This window comes from Ascaphus truei, chromosome 4, assembly GCF_040206685.1.
Source record: "Ascaphus truei isolate aAscTru1 chromosome 4, aAscTru1.hap1, whole genome shotgun sequence".
Taxonomy (NCBI): Eukaryota; Metazoa; Chordata; class Amphibia; order Anura; family Ascaphidae; genus Ascaphus; species Ascaphus truei.
Window position 1 is genome coordinate 295,680,311 of NC_134486.1, and position 16,784 is coordinate 295,697,094.

Below are 16,784 nucleotides of genomic sequence, written 5' to 3' on the forward strand. Positions count from 1 at the left end.
TCACCATGTAGTCCTAGTTGCGGCAGGATTGCATGGCAAATTGCGACCCTCTCGTGGCAACAGAACGGAGTCAGGGTAATGGTAAAGTTTAGGTTTCTGCCATTGACTTGCCTGGCAGAAAAAAAGCCACTTTGATATGTGCTTTTAAACTGTCTTTTGGTATCTCCGGTTCCGGAGGTTGTGGAAGGCTGATATTTTGCCACTATGGCAAGGATCCTTCCGCATGAGGACCAGGCGAATTTCAACCCGCTCAGACCCACAGAATGGATTATTTTACATTATATTCGCACAATTGGCGAGGGAACTACTTAGGGCCTCGATCAAGTTCACGGACAATTGGCGTGAGAACTCCTGTTCTAGGGCACCTAGAAATAAAATTAATTTTGCCCCCAGATGTTAGGAACCCCCTCACTTCACCATTACAGGGTCCGAGCATGTACAGTACTGTACTTTAAAATAAATTAAATATGCAATTTTACTATTACTGCGCGCGCATGCACAGACTGTGTACTGACGTAGGTTGAACCGCGAAGGTATTAGACTTCAAAGACAACAGCTCGCAAACGCCCCCATGAGTTTTTACATGGCATTGCAGTATTGCAGACAGCGGGAATAAAATGCTTAAATCACGGGCGCAAAAATAACGCAATACACTCCGGGCAAAAACGATACAAAACCGCACATAACCGGGATAATCTGAAATTCGAGGAGCTAGCCGAGTTAGAATAAAGTGTGTCGCCACTGTATTCAAGAGTCTCAGATTAACCTGCCTTTCCCCATAGTCACTCAGCATACAATGATTCCACTACAGCAAGGGGTAAGAACGTGCAAATTAGAACTCTCAGTGTGGCACTTTTGACTTCTTATCCAATTTAATATGGTTCCCTATAAGCTTACAGTATTTCTTTACACAGATTGTACAACAAACCTACGCACATACAGCTATGGAAGGATGATTACTGCCATTACATTGTGAAGCTGGTAGTTGCTACAAAATAGTTACACAAATTAAGTTATGGTGCATCAACTGATGCACAAAAGGTCCAAACATCTGTGACCAGGTTTGTTGACCATGCACTTTAATCCAGGCTATGATGAAAAAGCTGTCATATGGCAGGCATTAGGTTATAAAGAATGATGTTAGAATGGATAAGAAACAAAAAGTGACATACTGTGGGCCCGATGCACTAAGCTTCATTAGGCTAACGACATGCAATAGAGGCATTCCCCCGGTTATTTAGGTCATACTTAAAGATGGCATTACCGCATCCATACCATGAAATATAGGTTACTCTTAGGTATATTGGCCCCTGTGGGTGTAATCTGCCCCCAGTTACATGTTTGTGTAGTGTGGTGCACCTGCTGGCTCACAGGACTACTGAGTCTCCCGCTCATTGGTAGTGGGGATTTCACCATGACAGGTGTCTCAGGTAGTGTGCTGAGACCTACTCACATTTGGTACAGTGCCTCCATCCCATCCAGATCCCCATGATAGCAGGGAGGAGTTTCTGAAAGGGAACTCCCAGGTGCACCTTCTCCCTGAGTAACTCCACTCACAGGCAAGAAGGGTCTTTTCATGGGCATCTTTATTAGCATGTCGGGTGGCAGACTGCCCATCACAGTGACCAACACTTAGCCGCACATCTTGTAGTGGCCCTCCATTCAGAAGGTTCCTCCTGACTCTTTAAGCAAGTTGTCTTTACACCTCTCCCCTAAGGGAGACCACCAGCTGTGCCAGAGCCCTGGACACAGTGTGTAATCAGATTGTCACTTTGCCACTCTGGCAGACAGACTTGAACTGCTGCAGACACTTCACTCCAACTCTGAGCTTGAACCACACTCTCAACCACACCAACTTTAGGAAGTGAGGTGTAATATATATAGGTTCCAGAAAGACCCACCTCTGTGTCACTAACAGTGGACACAGAGCATGCTGTTACTTCCTTTGCTACTATCTTACACATCACAGGAGTTTGAGGGCAAACCTCCATGATGACTACTGGCAACCCTGCCCTTTTAACAAGAGTTACTGCTCAGTATGAGAGAGATCTGTACACCAATTTTACACATGGCTACAACAGTTAGCGCAAAGATTTAAAAAACAAACAAAACACACAATTGTGAGCATATTCAAGAGTCTCAGATTAACCTGCCTTTCCCCATAGTCAATCAGCATACAATGATTCCACTACAGCAAGGGGTAAGAACGTGCAAATTAGAACTCTCAGTGTGGCACTTTTGACTTCTTATCCAATTTAATATGGTTCCCTATAAGCTTACAGTATTTCTTTACACAGATTGTACAACAAACCTACCCACATACAGCTATGGAAGGATGGTTACTGGCATTACATTGTGAAGCTGGTAGTTGCTACAAACTAGTTACACAAAGTAAGTTATGGTGCATCAACTGATGCACAAAAGGTCCAAACAGCTGTCTGTGACCAGGTTTGCTGACCATGCACTTTAATCCAGGCTATGATGAAAAAGCTGTCATATGGCAGGCATTAGGTTATAAAGAATGATGTTAGAATGGATAAGAAACAAAAAGTGACACACCGTGGGCCCGATGCACTAAGCTTCATTAGGCTAACGACATGCAATTCAGGCATTCCCCCTGTTATTTAGGTCATACTAAAAGATGGCATTACCGTATCCATACCATGAAATATAGGTTACTCTTAGGTAAGGTATGCTTAATGCCAGGTTATTGGAAGTTAATGCAACATAGTGCTACCTTACTGTACTTAACACAATGTAGTGCTAATTTATGTAAGGCAATGTAGTTTTAATTTAACCTGATGGTAAGCCTATGCTAATTAGTTGAAGAACAGCCATTGTTTTTGCATATCATTACTTTTGTGGATATGCATTCAACGCAGGGAAAAGAACATCTGTTACTAATTTAGGTAACCTGGCTGCAGTGGAAGCATTGTATGCCGTGTGAATATGGGGCAAGGCAGGTTTGTGGTCCTGTCTGGGACATAGGAATATGCTCAGAAGTAATCTTTATCATTGCTGTATGCCAGTGGTAAGCAACATGATATACCATAAGGGCCGCATGTGTGGCTATTAAACCCTAAAAAGGGCCACAGATTACCCACATATACGTATATGTGTTACACAGACAGAATTAGGGCAGTCCAGTCAGCATCGACATGCCAGCACACTGATGAAAACTGTACCACTCCTCTACTTACAATTGGAACTAGTGATGAGCACGATCATTAGGCAGCAAAAGGAGTGGGAAGCAGGTATATCCACAACAGCAAGATCTCCACTCCCTCTGTACTGCGGAGAGCAGGCAGCTGGATTAACCCGTGGTTGGGGGTCACAGGTGAAGCCCCCGCCATGGGCTTCATGTGGCCCCTAAGCCGCCTGTTGCCCACTAGTGCTCTACGCTGTCCGGTGGAGGGTTTGTGGCACTTTTTTACGCACCATAACTTATTTTGTACACCTTGTTTGAAATTCAGGTAGAAAGTGCATTATCTTCATGCAAAGAAAACACTAAATACTGCTGTGCTGTCACAAACAAGTCAGGTAGAGTGTTTAACAGTTTAACAGTGGTTTGCTATGGACCTGATTTGGAGTACAGGCGCCATGAAGGCAAACACTAGCTTGGTTTAAATCATCAGAGGATACTGTAAACAGCTGCACAAGTTAGCAGAATTAACTCATTTATAGTAACTCAATTATTTTTTATTTAATTTTTATTCATTTACTCATTATTCAGAATGAATGGGATGCAGGCAGACACCCCTGACAGTGAAGGAATTGTAATTGTGCAAAATGACTTAAAGGAGCCTGGATTTAATTTGCTTGCTCCAGGAGCACTATCATTATTTTCAGTCCAATCCGTGAATTCCAAACAAAGACTCTTCCAGGATTCATTTTTCTTCATGAATATCCCAGATTAATTTGAGCGGAAGATCGTTAGTCTTCTCCAGAAAAACCTTATCAAACCTCTCGTTCTGTGCCACAGTCAATATATTTTTCCAATCCCCGATGGTGCCTGGTCAGGGATACAGAGAGATGTGATAAATAGATCACATTACACACAGTACATTTACCAACCAGCAATACATTGAGAATTAACATTTAATATCCCAAATATTATTCTGTCTCTTCAGGCTCGTTATTTAAATCGAGGGGATCCCTTAATCCAATGGTATGGATGGTGCAGTAGGTACGAAACACAGGAAGAAATAGAGTGAGCACTCAATACCCCTATGTAGTAATGATGGTGTAGATAGAGTGAATGAAAATGTAGTGTTTTAATTGATAACTTAAAATATAGTGAGCAAAATCAACTAAGAACGGTGAAATTTTCAGATTTCATTCTGCAAATTAAAATGTCACCAGAGTCTGAATTTCTATAGGTATATGGTATCTCTTTATACCAATTGAAGGGTTCAATAACAAAGTGGTAATTACTGAGCTATGAGCCTGCCGCTTTCTAATAATGTACTCTCATAATATTTGGCTACGGCTATTATGTGTAACAGGGTATGTCTCATTGTGCCTCTCATTCCCCATAGTATATCTGTTATGTAAGTCCCTAATAAGTTCAGGGCATTAACAGGTTAAACTGTGGGCTCTTGACACCCCTTGTGCTCCTCCTTTGATGGACAGTAGTGCGGTGATGACTCATGGCCTGGGTGCAGCCTATCAGGGATAGGTACAGTCGATGGGCCCGCACCTGCTTGCTAAAGAAGAGGTAGAGCCAAAACGTATTCAGTCGTGCTCTGGAGAGAGAGGAGAGAGAATGGGCTGTCAGACTCTCCCATTGCGAGGATGAGCTGGCCCACCCCAGGCGTAGGCCTGGGGAACATCAGACTCATTGCCCCCTACTACCGGGGTATGCACCATCTAGAGGGATCGGAAGTCCTCTGGATATGCATTCACTGTATGTAAGAAATGCAGTAGATGCGATACAATAAAGACCCTTGTTCATCTTTCATCTGCCTGAGTGTCAGTTCCTGGGTAGAGTGGAATAAGTATGCAGTGGTGGGAACTGACCTCAGGACACCCACGAGCCCTTTACTGCTGGAGGTGTACAGCACCAGAGACGAGAACTAAAGAAGAAGAAAGTAGCCTGTCCTGGTCTCAATGTAATGCAGATCGCTCCCAGTCTCCTGAACCAACAGGTAAAGCACCACACACCCATGTAGTAGTATGTAAATCTCCCAGACGGGTGGGGGGGGGGGTGGATTTGAGACAAGAGACACATTCAGCTATAACTGGCACTGTGTGTTAGATGTTTACATGCTTCAGATAAGTGGGTGCCTAAATGTGGATATAATACAAGTAATAACTGTATGGTATAATACAACTCTCATAGGTATGGCACCTTTTAGTGTCTGCAATTCAAATTCATACATGCCTTAATAGGTCAATGGGTTGCAACGCTAATTGTTGGCCATTATAATATACTTGGTATTTCCACCATGAAATCACTGCAATGACAGTGAAAGTGATACTGAGATAATGAGCTGTAATACGGGAGTTATTTCTGCATGTAATTGACAGTGAATCTGGCGTTAACTGAATGAAATGAAAGCCTGTTCCTGTATGGGTTAGCGTAGCGTTTTATCATTTATTTAACACTGCTTAGTGATTCTGAGAATAATTCTTAACCTACCCTCAGCCACGTGGCCCCTTCCTATAGAATCTGGGCCTGTCCTGCTGTCCGAATTAAAAGGTGTTGATTTTAAAGAATGCATCAGGGCCAGAACAGAACTAGAGCAGACCAGTCCCCACAAAACTCCACTAATGAAGCGCTAATGACAGGACGTTATCCCAATCATTAAAGGACAGTATTTTCTCTGAGATTAAGGCTATTCACAAAGCTAATTGTATGCAAAAACCACGGCTGTTGTATATCTAATTAGCATAGGATTAATGTCATGTTAATTTAGCGCTGCAGAGAGACAGAGACACACGGAGAGACACCTGTGCACAAGAAGGAGTACACATGAGATACATGCCAATTTGGACATGCACAATATATTTAAATGACTTAAATTAGCATATTTCCCCAGTAACTCAGATTTGCTCCTTATTGTGCACAGGTCTCTCTTCACATGTTGTTTAAGGTGTGTTTGGAGTTGTATACATGCATCTTCAAACTCCAGTAAAAAGTTTTCTGCACTGCCCTTTTCGGCCAAAAAAACCCCAGCACTTAACACTGCGTCCCTGAGCTTTGAAATGACCCATTAGCACTTATAAAGGCATTAACACTGTGTTAAGGAATTAACGAGCTCTGTGAATCTTGGCCAAAGTGTTGTGTTGAATCTATCTTTTGTGCCTGGTTTCCACGCAGGGCTGGGGTGCTGCTGCTCTTCGTAACCAGCAGGGTTGGTGCAGAACAATTGGTGTGTTTGTAGTAGTATCTACTAGAGATGGGGATTTATTTTTTTTGTGCCGGATTGGGATGTGCCTCGGATCGGCCGGTTCCTTTGGTCTGCGGCTTTCTGCGGATCAATATCTAAAAGGGCGATCACCATCTCGAATTTTTATTTTAGAGAGCAATCCAAAATCTGTTGTCAGATTGTTCAAGAGAGAAATAGAGAGAGACAGAGAGAGAGAGAGAGAGAGATAAATACAGAGAGAGAGAGAGAGAGACAGAGAGAGACAGAGACAGAGAGAGACAGAGAGACAAGAAGAGAGAGAGACAGAGAGACAAGAAGAGAGAGAGACAGAGAGAGAGAGACAGAGAGAGAGACAGAGAGAGAGAGAGAGAGAGAGACAGAGAGACAAGAAGAGAGAGAGAGACAGAGAGACAGAGAAACAGAGACAGAGACAGAGAGAGACAGAGAGACAGAGAGAGATAGAGAGAGACAGAGAGAGACAGAGAGAGAGAGAGACAGAGAGAGACAGAGAGAAAGACAGAGACATACAGAGAGAGACAGAGGCAGAGACATACAGAGACAGAGACAGAGAGAGACAGAGAGACAGAGACAGAGAGAGAGAGAGACAGAGAGAGAGAGAGACAGAGACAGAGAGAGAGAGAGACAGAGACATACAGAGAGAGAGACAGAGAGAGTAAGAGACAAGACAGAGAGAGATAAAGGATCAGTACAGCCAAATACACATTGAAATAATATATATTCCCAAACTATTTGAAACTGTCAACCACAATAAGAAATTACAGTGTAGATTGAATCACCACATCTCCATATCCAGTACAGCTATTGGAATTTGGAACTAAAGTTTCTTCTTGTGTGAGCACATGCACCTGTGCCAAATGTACCTTTGCGAACGAAAGCTCCTTTCTTTTTGTTCAAGACGTCGTCCGGAATAAATGTATAATTTGCAACTGGATCATGTTTCATGTTTTTGAATGTGGCTTTTTCAATAACAGTTGCCAGTGCCTGTTCATCAAGCTCTTTTCCCACAAAGCGACAGATTTTTAGCACACTTGACCTCAGATCCTGAAATAGGAACAATATTTATGCACTTAAACATTTTCTGAAAACTGCATATGCAACGTTTAAATGTTACACTATAAAATATTTGGAAAAATGAATCACGATATATACCTTTAAAAAAAAAAAAAGCCATTCCAAGTTGCTCATTCCACAGACATCCCTAAATCTGTAAGGTTGATCAATTATACCCACATTTAAAACACCAAATCCCATTCTTTCCCTCCTTTCTTCAACACATTGTTGGAGATATATACATTATTGTTAAAAATGAGAAAATTACAGACATTTGCATCTGGCGAAAACTTTGCTAAGCTAAGAAAAGTTTGCAAAAATTCACCAACTGACATAATATTACATACAAAGTACCTTAATACCAAATACACAGAGTATTAGTATTGTTTTAAAAAAATGAACAATTATTCTTTGGGGCTATTCATTAAACTGTGTTTGTGCTGATAGGGGCATAATCTCATGGGAACTTCCACTGAAGTCAGTAGTAGATTCCGTGTAAAAGTGACCAGATTTGCACAATCAGTTAAAAGAATCAACTTTGTCTATGTTGCCTAGCCTCCGGCCGCTACTTCTTTTCTGGGGCCCTACCAGTGTAAGTCCTGTTAAGTGCAGGCAGTGGATGGGTTAATTCCTTCAGAAAGGCCTTGTGTGCTTTTGCAGCCTTAGAGCCATTGATGTATCTAAGGGCGAGCCTAGCAACAGCCAGAGAGTGTCAGCCTGAGGGGTGGATACTGATTGGGCCATATACTGGATGTGATGGCCTATCAGTATCCAGATCTGTCTTGTTATGAGACAGAGTTACAGTCACACCCAACGGGTATAAATACTGGCACTCTCACTGTTGATTGAGTACCAGCTACCCTGGGTCTCACTAGGAGGCCTCAGGAGGAGTACCATTACTATCACCAGGCCTAATAGGAAAGATATGCAATGCTGTAAGATCTGAAGCTGCAAATAAACACCATTGTACCATCATCAGTGTTATTCACTGTCTGAGAACCAATAAAAGGTGTCAGTATGGACCATTCTTCCACCCAAAGGACCCATGCTGACTGGAGGCGCTGCAACCACGAATAAGGTACCCATGTAAACCCTGTCCTTGTTTTGGGAGTGCGTTACGTTCTCTTTTTCATTATGTGTAGTGGAAAGCATACCCCGGAGTTCTTTATCTGTTGTAAAGCGGAGATAATGCTGGTTATTGAATATGAGACAGATAGACAGGATACTGCAGGCCTTTCTAATGACATGCACACAGTTTAGACAATGCAGTCAGGATTCTCTTGGTTAGTAGAAGTCGATTCTCCTCTTCGGAACAAAGCATGCACCACAGTTAGTATTTACAATGATAATGAAAGGAGACATCAGTTACATAAAGTTTTGTATCTATTTTCTTCATAATACATAACCACAAGCTTCGCATGCACCCTTTCCGTCCCTTTAATTGGTCAGTCATACATCAAATACATATAACATCTCACATTATTCCCCCTCACAGTGTGCATACATCAGTCTTTCTGCTTACAGTATGCACACAGACCCCTGTTACTGTATGTCTTTCACTGGGAATTATCTGCAAAATGTTCCTCTGATGCCTATTATTATTCTCTTGTACAGGGGCGTGCAAACTTTTTTGCTGCGCCCCCACTGCCTGTTCTGCTCCAGTGGTGCCCTCCCCGCCCCCCTTACCTCGCGTGGCGTCAAATGATGCCGCGGGTCATGTGAAGTCACGTTACATGACCCGCGGTGTAATTTGAAGCGTGTGACATCACATGACTACGCGGCGGTTTCCATGGACACGAGTCATGACGCCGGAAGAGTGAAGGTAAGTTTAGAGTTGCAGGGGCCTCACACGATCCCCCGGCGTTTCATTTCAATGCCTTGGGGAAGAGCGCAGGGCCCCTGCAACACCGCGCACCCCCCAGAAAAATGTGCTCTAGTACAGCAAAACATTACGGGGTATATGTACGAAGACCATATTTGAAGTTTTATTGTGGGTCAACTTTAGTGCGTAAAAGTAGTCCAAAACTTAAAAAAATGTGCGTCTTATGTATGAAAGACATTATGCGACTTCATACATGTCATGCACAGTTTGTAGTTTGATGCATTGTGTCATGTTGAATATCTGATTGATACAATTTAAATAAAAACAGAATTATATATTTTATATTTATAACTAGTGTTGGTAAATATAAATGATCAATGTAACATTATTTATAGTAACTACATTAAGAAAATACATTTTGTTAACCTGTATAATGAAACACATTTTCTGTGCCAAATAGATGTGTTTGATGCAGAGAAACTTAATTCTGCTTATATAACTAGAAATTTTAGCGTTTATGCCAGATTCAACTTGAACTATTTTGACGCACATTCTACTTTTTGGGGCGTGCTGATCTGCAAATCAACAAATAGTCTTTGCTCCAATATATCACGATTCTGCAATTACGTTATATAATTTGAAGGAACTTTCTTAAAGCGATTTAGGATACGTTTGCCCATCTCTAAATTATTTATTTTACTTGATTTAGATGCCCTTTGTTGGATTAGTTTTACTCCTCTCTGATTACAGAATATTCTAGATTTTTAGTTGCTTAAGGATCGCTTCTCGGCCTTTTGGCTAAGATCAGAATTCACTTCTTGGCTTGTGGCTAAGACCAAGTGCAGTACTAATCCTATCAGGGGCTTAAGTAGGATGCTCAATTGCACGCACTTGGTCCTAAAGCTAGTAAAGAGGTGGGATAAGCCCCATGTCCACATGTCTCCTGCGCCTTTTGGCTATGGAGGGATGGTATTCTTACAACCAGCCCATTAGGGCTGGGGTGCTCCGGCACAACCCACGGGCTAGTCACCATCCCTCGAAAGAGGGAAAATGACCTGACGTGAACTCCATTGCGGGCCGGTTCGCCAGAGGGAGGAAGAGATGGATGTCCTGGGTTCACTTGACAGCAATCTAGTGCTGTATTTAAAAACAATTGAAAGTGGAACTGAAACAAAGAAAAGACAGGAATCAACAGGTTAAGTTGCAGTTACATTTTAGCTGCAGCATAGTAAGAGGGATAGAAGTGTATATTATCTACAGTCTTCTGTATGAAAAACAAAAGGACCCTGCAATAAAGGCAGTGTGCTTATAGGAGAGAATAAATGGGGATACCATTTATTGTAATTTTAAAGAATGTAACAGGATCTGTCTGTAGTGGAAAGATCATCAATTCTGTCTTGGGCATATTGCATTTTACTTTATGGTGGGGCATCCAGTAGCATATTGTTGATGGGTTTTGAGTTATATTTGATATTACTAAAAGGCAAATGAATAATGAGCTCACTGTAATAGTGTAAGAGCACTCACTAGTCTTCTCAGTTGAATAATAATATTGCTGTGTTTGGGTGCCCAAAGTTCGAAAGTTCATCCTCGGAACTGTTCTTATAAATACAGGATAGCACTCCCAATTTAATTAAAATGATAGCTTACCTTATTGAAACATTGTCTTCAGAATACAAAACACCCATATGACCCTGTCTCAAGTCCTGTACATGGCACTTCTACCCATTGCTCCGAGAAATGGTGTTAAGAGCTCATGGTGATGGTGCTCCATCATGGCCAGCGTCTACACATTAGGTCAAGTAAGCTAACCTTTTAAATGAATTTGCATTGCTGTGACTATCATGTACAGGCATACCCCGCTTTAAGGACACTCACTTTAAGTACACTCGCGAGTAAGTACATATCACCCAATAGTCAAATGACAGCTCACACATGCGCCTGTCAGCACGTCCTGAACAGCAATACCGGCTACCTACCTGTACCGAAGCTTTGCACGAGAGGGGAGACTATAGAGCCTCTTACACATGCGTTATTAACATCAGTTATTCACGTATATGATGATTGCAGTAGAGTACATACTTCAATAAGTGGAAAAAAGGGAGTGCTTCACTTGAAGTACATTTTCGCTTTACATACATGCTCTGGTCCTATTGCGTATATTAATGCGGGGTATGCCTGTACTTACAATATGTGCTCATCAAGAAAAATAGTATATAGAATTAAAAAATGGGGGGTAGAAGTCCAAGCCCTGTGGGACACCAAATAAATGTGATCATTTTATTTATGACTTTATTCACTCTGATTCAAATTATTGACGGAGCAACAACGTTTTTAGAAACTACTTTTAGTCTGTGCACTACAATCATAATTTAGGTATATACTGTAAACAATCCCTTACCATTATCATTTCCTCATATGTCATAAAAAGAATATTGAAGTCTTTCTTGTTGGTGTACCAGCTCGTGACATGATCAAACCAAGAACCATAAACCACTGTAAGGAATAAAATGAATTTAATGACAAAGTAAAGATACTTTTCTGCACACCGCAGGCATATTAGTCACATGCAGGTCTGCACATTCCTCCCTAGCTTCAAGTGATTCAGGGAGCTATTAATGCCAGAAATTCTAATTGCGACCTGCTCCTTTTGCAACAATAATGAATGAACATGAGTGACTTCATGTACTAGTACAGAACCACCACATTCATTATGAACTGCTACCATGATAGTGTGCTATTTTATGCAATTATTGGAATAGAAAATGGTGTATTGAACACACATACCTTGAAGTTATCAAAGTGTGTACATTTGCAAAATTGTGTTTGTCAATAAGAAATGTTTGTTGTAGAGCTCAGGTAATACATAAAGGTTAAATAATACATACAAATACTAGCATGTCTTGGTACTAATGTTGTTTATGAAGGAATTCATATTATTTCGGATAACCTAAATACTGGATAGATATACCAAACTATTTAATGGGCATTACCAATAAGCAAAACATTTATTTTAGTTTACCAAGAATGAGTGGTATTTTAGCTTGTGTTGCCTTACTGCCCATGGGGATCTTTGGAGCATGATGCAAATGGAATTTCATTGAAATTCAGAGATTCTCAGTAGCATGAGTTTAGTACTGTATGTGAAGTTCTGATCATAGGAAAACAGGACCGTGTCCTTGCAATGATGAGTGTGAAGTGATAGACCTCAGCTATAGCTTCAGTGGCAGCTCCGTAGACCCCACACAAGTTAATTTCATCTCCATTTAAAAGCAGTGGTTTATTTACAAACGTACAATTCCACTTTATTTTTAAAGGAACAGTAATTTATTTTAGACTTTTCTGTTCGGCTTTTATAGCATAGAGAATACATCTTTGTTAAATATGGGCCATTATGCAAGCCTCCAATATTTTGTATCTAGTATGTCTTGTTTAAATCAATTCAACCTCTGTGTACAAAGAAATTTCCAATTTGAGACTGCGCTGATATCGGGCTTCCTGGTATATTCAAAATCAATCATTCCCGCTACTCCAACCTTCTCAGATGATCCAACGGGGTAAACTATAAATTTATAAAAACAAAAAAGGGAGTGCAAGAAGAAAGACTGATTAACTAAAAATTGTAAACACTTTATCAAACAAAATAAATCTATGAACACTTACATTACATATAAAACAATTGAGACAGCAGGATCCCCACACCATGGACTGGTGGTGCCCAAGCGGTCCCTTCAGGCAGATGATAAACAGCAATTATACCAATAGCCAGATGGAAAGGAACCGCAATATAGGAAGTCCTGTGGCAACACAAGAAATGCTATGGAGCCTCAGCAGCTCGCTCATGGCTTACGGGGGCGGTTAGGGGAGGGGCCGTGTCCGGACGTCTGTTGTCACAGCTTCCTGCGTGTAGACCTTGATTACCTCAACGCGTTTCGTGCAATTCTACGCATCATCAGGAGGTTTGTCTAACGATCTGGGTACAGCCCTATATATACGGATCAGTGTTTTCCCATTGGCCCAGATCCATCAATAAATTTCATGATAAAAATACTCTCTTAACATATAAAACCAAACAATGACAATTGACTCACTAAATTTACAACAATAAATAAAACGACAAGCAACATCCCATACAGGAACTCCCATAAGGGAAAAAACCGGTGCACTGCGTCTCACAAAAAGAAAATAGTGATATGATAATCAAAAGGGTTTATTTACAGTAGATAAAAACATGGACAAAAAGTACTGATGCAGACACTCTTACACGTTTCACATGCAGGGTACTTTATAAAGTATAAGAGAAATCAATATATGTACTTGAGAGGATTATGTCCGACCTCTGTGAACAGTAAATATCTAATTGGGATAGGGAGTCCCCTTGAAGTTACAATCAAGTGGCTGTAAATATGAACCAATCTAAATGTAATCTAAGTGAGCTATTCCAAATATGTAAGATGGGGTACAATTTATGAGGATGTCATTTTTATGTGTTGTGAATTGTTTGTCGTTTTATTTATTGTTGTAAATTTAGTGAGTCAATTGTCATTGTTCGGTTTTATATGTTAAGAGAGTATATTTATCATGAAATGTATTGATGGATCTGGGCCAATGGGAAAACACTGGTCCGTATATAGGGCTGTACCCAGATCGTCGTACCAACCCCCCGATGAAGTGTAGAATTGATCGAAATGTCTACACGTTGGACGCTGTGACACGGCCCCTCCCTTAACGAGCACACTGCTGAGGCTCTGTTGCCACAGGACTCCCTTTCCATCTGGCTATCGGTATAATTGCGGTTTATCATCTGTCTGAAGGGACCGCTTTGGCACCACCAGTCCATAGTGTGGGGATCCTGCCATATCAATTGTTTTATATGTAATGTAAGTGTTCATAGATTTATTTGATAAAGTGTTTACATTTTTTATTAAAGTCTTTCTTCTGGCGTTCCCTTTTTTGTTTTTTTTAACCTCTGTGTACAAGACATTAATTATTATATGTTACCAAAGTAAAAATACTCATCATCCTTTCAGGAACTTTTGCTTATTTTTTAATGCAAAATAACAAATTCTGCCAGTTTCTCATGCATAGATAAATTGTGTACACATCTCTAATAGGAATCAATGAGTTGTACCTGGTTGTCACTGAGAAGATCATTTCATATTTAAACAATACATTTTACTCTGAAATGAACATGCTTCATTGTATGTTAAGGATATAATTATTTATAGTGCATGTTTTAAGGTGGCACTTTAACTTAGCCCACCTGCTTGGGACCTTGGTCTCATCAAGCTATTAAGTAATAATAATTATATTATAGTCCTGAGCAATCCTTTTGTTGGTGAGAGAAGAGTAAATGAATGAAGCATTACCCCTAAAGTAAATATTACCTTTCCCTGACAAATAGTTCTCCATGAAATCATCCATATTGTCTGTTTGCAACGCTTTCACCACGATTTTATTGAAATGAAAATATGACACCAAAGTATCTTTTGGATTCCTGGTTACATAAATAACCTGTAAAGTGTAAAGGCAACTGTTACCTGAAACCATTTAGTATTTGCTTTTTAAGACATTTTCAAACAAGTTACTAAGCATCAGACAAGTAGTTTCTTTCTTTTAATTAAAAATTCCTGGGTGAAAAATGTATTCCATTGATAGTTACATAGGGGAAGGTGTTGAAAAAAGACATGCGTTTTACCTGCTCTCCGGCATCGCCTCATCTCTGCGACGTCACAACGTCGTGTTGTCAAGACAACTATCAGAAGATGCCAGAGTAGAAGCCGGAGAGAAGGTAAGAGACAGTTACAGAGGCCCCGCGCTCTACCCTGGCAATCTATTAAAATGTTGGGGAAAGCGCGAGGCCTCTGTAAGAGCTGGGCTCGGTTCCGCGTCCCCATTAGAAAATGTTGTGCCCACTTGCTCTAAGCCAAAGGTGTACATGTATCAATTAAACTGCAACTTTAATTCAACACAAGGGATAATAATGAAAGAAAAGTATAAACTAAAAAAAAAAAAAAAATCCTCAACAGGCAGTCTGTGACATATTGTAACATACCTCAGAGTGGTAATAGTATCAATATTGTTACAAGCAGCAATTGTTGAAAAATACTCGCATCGATCAGGCACAAGTATTCATAGTGGCAATATAGTGGCAATTGTAACATCCAAAGCAAGCTAGCAGCTACAATACGGCTGCATAAGCCCTGTCCTAATAAAATAATTACCACTATGATTACTTGTCTTATTGATGTGGGTATTTTTCTACAATTCCTGCTTTGATCAATATTGATTCTATTATCATTCTCAGAGGTTTGTTACAATACTTGTTTTTACGTCCCTCAAGGCTGGTTACAGACTGCCTGTTCAGGACTGTTTTTTCAGTATATACGTATCTTTCATTATTATCACTTCATTCTTCTTCATTGTTGTTGAATTAAAGTTGCATTTTAATTGATACATATATATCCTTTGGTTTAGAGTGCATTAAACCATGCCTTTTTCTGCTCAAATGAACAATTGTTGATTCCTGTATGCACCTCTACCACCTCATTCACTTTATGTAATTAGCAGAGCAAGAGTTACCATAGTTACTTATCATAGTTTTTACCTACAAGCTGCCCTAATAATTCTCCTTCTCCTAAGACAGCAGATATTTGTTTTGTAATGATGACAATTATAAAGCTTAGCTGTGCAAATTATTTTACCCGTACAGTGAAACTCTCAATTGAAAACATTCTTTAAGTGTGAAAAAAATTGAAAGTGTCATGTGACCATGTATGTGATTTTACCCAAACTATGCAAGGACTGCACATATATCTCCAGTAGCGTAAAGTGGTTTGTTAAGATACATTGCCAGGGCACAGACCCTCACACTGATATGGAAGCAGAAATAGCCTTATTTACCAAGCAGTCTTCTAGCTTCTGAACACATTCTCCAGACCATTCAAGTTAATAGTCTGTCAGGTGTTTACCAGCACAGAAAAGTGTCTTATGACAGGAGAATGCTTAGTATTGTGTATTATTGATCTCTAGGCAATATTAATGTAGCCCATGCATCAAGCAATATGATATACAAATATAATGAGTGCGCTAACTACTAAGGTCTACTGTATATATAACCCAAATAAAACACCACTTGGTGAAGTGAGAAAATAATAAATATGCAACCTCTATATAGACCTGGCGTCTGCAGCTGTTGTAAGGGTAGAGGAACCCCTAAAGCAACTGTAAAAAAGGAACAAAAGCGCAAACGCACATAGTGAAGTATGCAAAGTAATATATATATATTGTTTAGGGTAAGATATCTGCGTACATCAGATTAGAAAGTTACCAGCATTTCATGTACATAAACATGAGTGAGTGGAGGTGATGCATCTGCCGCCAACCATCTGGGGATCTTCCTTAATGCAGCACGGCACACTCTGCAGCTGAGGACAAGCCTCCGTTTGAGTCCTTCTTTGGGTTACAGGAGTCTAATTGAAGAGCTTCACTCGAGGGGAACTCCGTTCATCTCTCCTAGC

At 40.4% G+C, this 16,784-nt stretch overlaps 1 protein-coding gene across 3 annotated transcripts in view; it reads right to left on the reverse strand.

The window, feature by feature from the left end:
• The window catches only part of LOC142493527 (amine sulfotransferase-like), a 70,555-nt gene that overhangs the window by 40,574 nt on the left and 13,197 nt on the right, over positions 1-16,784 (reverse strand). For all 3 annotated transcript variants that reach the window (XM_075597685.1, XM_075597682.1, XM_075597683.1), the window contains 3 exons: positions 14,652-14,778; positions 11,666-11,760; positions 7,253-7,433 (listed from right to left, as the gene is read on the reverse strand). In XM_075597685.1, coding sequence (XP_075453800.1) covers positions 7,253-7,433; positions 11,666-11,760; positions 14,652-14,778 — 403 coding nt within the window. The remainder of the gene's footprint in view (positions 1-7,252; positions 7,434-11,665; positions 11,761-14,651; positions 14,779-16,784) is intronic.